At 49.0% G+C, this 5,228-nt stretch overlaps 1 protein-coding gene across 1 annotated transcript in view; it reads left to right on the forward strand.

Annotated features, from left to right (window-relative positions):
* The window catches only part of MLKL (mixed lineage kinase domain like pseudokinase), a 32,760-nt gene that overhangs the window by 13,507 nt on the left and 14,025 nt on the right, over window positions 1-5,228 (forward strand). The window contains exons 4-5 of the mRNA XM_075073671.1: window positions 999-1,191; window positions 3,294-3,391. Coding sequence (XP_074929772.1) covers window positions 999-1,191; window positions 3,294-3,391 — 291 coding nt within the window. The remainder of the gene's footprint in view (window positions 1-998; window positions 1,192-3,293; window positions 3,392-5,228) is intronic.

Genomic DNA, 5,228 nt, shown 5'->3' on the forward strand with positions numbered 1-5,228 from the left:
TTCCCCTGTCAAGGTATGATTCCCCACTCTGAACCTTAGCGTTCAAAAGATGGGGTACCTGCATGAACCCCTCTAAGCTTAATTGCTAGCTTAGAAATGATAGAGCTGCCACCACCCAAAAATATAGTGTTTTGGGACACTTTCTGACTCCCCAAACTCTTCCCTGGGGACCCCAAGACCCAAACCCCCTTGGATCTTAACACAAGGAAAGTAAACCCTTTCCCCCACCGTTGCCTCTCCCAGGCGTCCCCTCCCTGGGTTACCCTGGAGAGACTATACAGATTAAAGCTCCGTGAATCTAAAACAAAGAGGAAATTCGCCTTCCCCCCTCCTCTTTTCCCCCTCACCACTCCCTGAGAGAGAGGCAGATTCCTAACACAGAGAGAAATCAGGCTCTTCATCCCCCCTTCTCTCCTTTCTCCCACAAATTCCCTGGTGAGTGCAGACCCCCTCCCCTTGAGTCTTAGACAAGGGAAAAATCAATCAGGTTCTTAAAAAGAAAAAGCTTTTAATAAAAGAAAGAAAAAGTAAAAAATTATCTCTGTAATATCAAGATGAAAAGATGTTACAGGGTCTTTCAGTTTACAGAGACTAGAGAGAATCCTCCCCCTAGCACAATACAAGTTGCAGCAAACAGAAATACAATCCTTCCAGCAAAATACACATTTGCAATAAAGAAAAATAATCAAAAGACTAAACCGCCTTTCTAAATAGTACTTACTAAATTTAGCAGAAGAGACTTTTTCAGAAAGATTGAAGGAACCTGGATGTATGTCTGGCCTCTCCTAGCACTCAGAGAGAACAAAGCAAAAGCCCAAAAAACATAAACAAAGGCTTCCCTCCACCGAGATTTGAAAGTATCTCGTCTCCTGACTGGTCCTCTGGTCAGGTGTTCCAGGTTTACTGAGCTAATTAACCCCTTACAGGTAAAAGAGACATTAACCCTTAATCCTCTGTTTATGACAAACACCCCCTCTCTTTGTTTCTCTTTGTCCCAGTGCAGGATGCAGTCATGAAAAAAGACAATGCTGTTCCAAGAGAGGAAATCACTGAGATTAGGATGGAGGATCTCACTAAGACCCCATGGACCTTCCTGATGGAATCCAAAAGCCACACGCTCTACAAAGGAGAATTCTACAAGTACCCTGTTGCCATCAAAGTCTTCAAAAACCCTGTGATCACCAGCACTGAGTGAGTTATTCAGTGAAGGTCCCAACAAGAAAGTAACTACTGAGGAGGGAACTGCTGTCATCCTCTCCCTCAATAGTTGAGAAATGCCTTGACACTGAAGAAAGGGGGTTCTTCAGCTGGGAGAAAACCTGGCCACTGACAAAGTAGTTTTGCTTTCTCTCTGCTAAAGTTGATAGCAAAACACTGCTGCTCTCTGTGTGGGTCTGTCTGGTGTTAAGCAGCACTGCACATATCCCAGAGCCTTATATAGCAGGGAGGGCGCGGTAAGAACCATAAAGATGAGGGAAACCAAAAGCAGCAATCTAACTATAATAACCAAACCAGGGGAGGGCAAACTATGGCCCAGGGGCCGCATCTGGCCCTTCAGATGTTTTAATCTAGCCCTCCAGCTCCCACCAGTGGGCGGGGTCCAGGACTTGCTCCACTCTGGCGCTCCACACAGCTCCTGGAACAGCAGCATGTCCTGTCTCCGGCTCCTATACGTAAGGGCAGCCAGGGAGTTCCATTCCACATGCTGCCTCTGCCCCAACACCACCCCCACAGCTCCCATTGGCTGGGAACCATGGCCAATGGGAGCTGCAGGGGTGGCATCTGCGGACGGGGCAGTGTGCAGAGCTGCCTGGCTGTGCCTCTGCATAGGAGCCAGAAAGGGGACATGGTGCTGCTTCTGGGAGCTGATTGAAGTAAGCGCTGCCCAGCGCCTGCACCCCAACCCCTTCCCATGCCCCAACCCCCTGCCTCAGCCCTGATTCCCCCTCCTGCACCCCCATTCCAGCCCCTCCCCAGAGCCCACACCCCTAGCTGGAGTTCTGACCCTCTCCTGCACCCCAGCCCCCAATTCTGTAAGCATTCATGGCTTGCCATACAATTTCCATACCCAGATGTGGCCTTTGGGCCAAAAAGTTTGTCCACCTCTGACTCATACACTAGAACTTGTCCTGCAGGGAGAGGGCATAGAATCATAGAATCATAGAATATCAGGATTGGAAGGGACCTCAGGAAGTCATCTAGTCCAACCTCCTGCTCAAAGCAGGACCAACCCCAACTAAATCATCCCAACCAGTGCTTTGTCAAGCCTGACCTTAAANGGCACACTGTTGACTCATATCCAGCTTCTCGTCCACTGTAACCCCTAGGTCCTTTTCTGCAGAACTGCTGCCTAGCTGCTCGGTCCCTAGTCTGTAACAGTGAATGGGATTCTTCCTTCCTAAGTGCAGGACTCTGCACTGTCCTTGTTAAACCTCATCAGGTTTCTTTTGGCCCAGTCCTCTAATTTGTCTAGGTCCCTCTGTATCCTATCCCTACCCTCCACATCGGGCAGGATCCTGAGGTTGTCTCCTAGTCTGCCTGGAAAATGCAATGGGATCTGATTTCCAAAAGTGCAGCTCCAGGAGATGGACACAAGGGACTTCACTGGAGTTTACACACAAACAGGACATCCTTGTTGGATGCAGAAGGCCCAAGCTGATAGGCTGTGGGAGAATGTAAGCCCATTACTCCATTTTCCTTAGTTGTCCTTCCCCAAAGATCAGGCCCCAAGTACTCACCAGCTGACACATCCCAGCATTCCTTCTGCTGGTGCCATCACATCTGCTATTCATCTTCGGACATGGTGTCTTGCTATGGTGGGGGCTGTGGGAGAGAGTTGTTTGCTTTCTTCCTCCCAATATTCAGAGATTCTCTGCAGTTTTCAAGGAATCCTGGCGGGTGAAGGGTATTGAAAAGAAAATGCCAGGGGAATGGACATGCATTGCTCCTCACAAGCATGGACACTGGGGCTCCAGTGCCAATGAGTGATGGCTGCCACATCGCTAGCAAGGTGCATGCTGGGAAGTCTCACTCAGCAGGAAACCAGTGATCTCCTTAGGTGGCTACTCTTTAGAGAACTGGAAAGATAGCAAAATGCAGTTAAAGTGGGATATGTGTGCTTGCTGTCTGCTATACTTCAGGCTTGGGGAGGAAGCCTGGAGTGGGGCTGGAGGCCATGTCACCGGGATTAGCCCCACCGTCGGACTGTATTGGAGGAGGGGGCTGTTCCTGCCTCTCCAGCTCCCACAGACCTGCTCTGCCCAGAGACCTGATTGCTCTACTGCCTATTGCAGGAAGGTGAGGGAGATTTTCAGGAAGGAGAGTGAAACCATGAAGAAATTTGAGTCTCCGAACATCCTTCGCATGTACGGGATCTGCATTGATGAGAGAGGTAAGGGGTCCCGGGGTGGTGGGATTTCAGTCACTGACTCTCCACAGCATGCTCCCATTTCACCTCTTTGCACCCATCTCCTAGCACAGCGTTTGTCACCTCTGCTGCTGCACAAGTGGAAGGGCTTGTGTGACAAAGTGGGAATGTTCTTAATGTTTTCTCTAAATACTGTGTGGGTGCTTCAGTTTCCCCTATGCATTTCTCAAGTATCTAGGTGTTGGGATAAGTGTGTGTGATTGTTGCAGAGCCTTAGAGGGCCAGTGTGATGCTGTCTGCACAGAGAATGGCCGGCACCCTGTCTCCTGGCAACTGATGGCCTGGGCCCCTCCCCTGCAAAGGTGCCAACTGAAGGTGTTGGAGAATAAAGAGATCAGGTGGCCTCCTGGAGCGGGAAAGAGACAAAGGCCAAAGGAGGGGCTGGAGAGCTTCAATTTGGAGCAGGCTGGGGAAAGACAGGAAGGCCAGACCCTCTGCTCAGAGAGCAGTGGCTCTCCCAGAGTCCTGACTGGCTTCGAATGGTGGCAGTAGTGGGATGTACTGAACCCCGTGAATGATGCTTCTTGCAGTAAGTGACTGGGGAGCAGTAAAACAAAGAAGGATTAACGAGGACCAGGTGTGCTGAAGGCTCAGAGAGGGACGGTTTCAGGGGATGATTAACCTCTGGGAGTATGTGACCAGCGAGAAGGACCGTTGCAGTAACGGGGTCCCCCTGGGAACTGCAGTGAGCAGTCTCGGGGCGGAGTCTGCGGCTCAACCCTGAGAGAGAGGTGGTCACCACGAGAAGGGCTGGCACACTAGGGGTTCATCCTGGAAACCGTGGGGACCTGAGAGCACACAGGCCTGCGAGTCCACAACAACTTGGGAAGAGCGAAGTGGTGGCTTAGCATCATCTCCTTAAGGACATTGTAATCCTGTGCAAAACGAGAGGGTTACACATTGGGAAGTTCACCAAAGCACAGTTAATCGTGTAACCCTTGTGCCCCTCTGAGTTGGCAGCAACAAAGGCCAGGTTCAGTATCCAGGGGTTCTGTTTCAATAACACAATGCAAAACCGGCTCAAGCCCCCACCCAGTGACCTGGGACAACTACATACCACCCCCCGCCAGGCGCCTCTAGAAAGCAATACTTCCCCACTCGCAAGCACAGAGTCTGAGTGTAGCAAAATCCTTTTAACATAAGAACATAAGAATGGCCGTACGGGGTCAGACCAAAGGTGTAATCAGAACAGGAAGCTGTAACCAACAGTGGCGTCTGATGATGAGAACAAAGAGCGTTTAGACAATAAGCCATTGCGAGAACTAAATGGATCTTTGCTCAGTCTTCATGGCTGATTATGTTAGGGAGTTCCCAAACCTGAGCTGCTTTGTAGGTTACAATCTGAGAAACTGTCAAGATTGAAGTTCATAGAGGAGGTTTTGAATTAATTGAAATTAACATTCATAGTCACTGGACCAGATGGCATTCACCCCAGAGTTCTGAGAACCGCATGTAAGTTGCGGAACTATTAACTAGGTTTGTAACCTGTCTTTAAATGCTTCGGTACCAACTGGGAAGTTAGCTAATGTAATGCATATTTAAAAAGGTCTTAGAGTGATCCGGCAATAAAGACCGAAAATTAACATCAGTACCGGCAAATTATGGAAAAATAGTAAAGAATAAATTGTCGACACATAGAACATTAAATTGTTGGCAAAAGTCAACAGGTTCTTTAAGGAATCTTCGTTTACTAACTATTAGATTCTGAAGGGGTCAACAAACATGTGACAAGGGGATCCTTTTATGACTAGCTGTACTTAGATTTCCAGAAACGCTTGACAAAGTCCTCCAAAGCCTCTTA

The sequence above is a fragment of the Chelonoidis abingdonii genome, chromosome 19 (assembly GCF_003597395.2).
Source record: "Chelonoidis abingdonii isolate Lonesome George chromosome 19, CheloAbing_2.0, whole genome shotgun sequence".
In the NCBI taxonomy this organism is placed as follows: domain Eukaryota; kingdom Metazoa; phylum Chordata; order Testudines; family Testudinidae; genus Chelonoidis; species Chelonoidis abingdonii.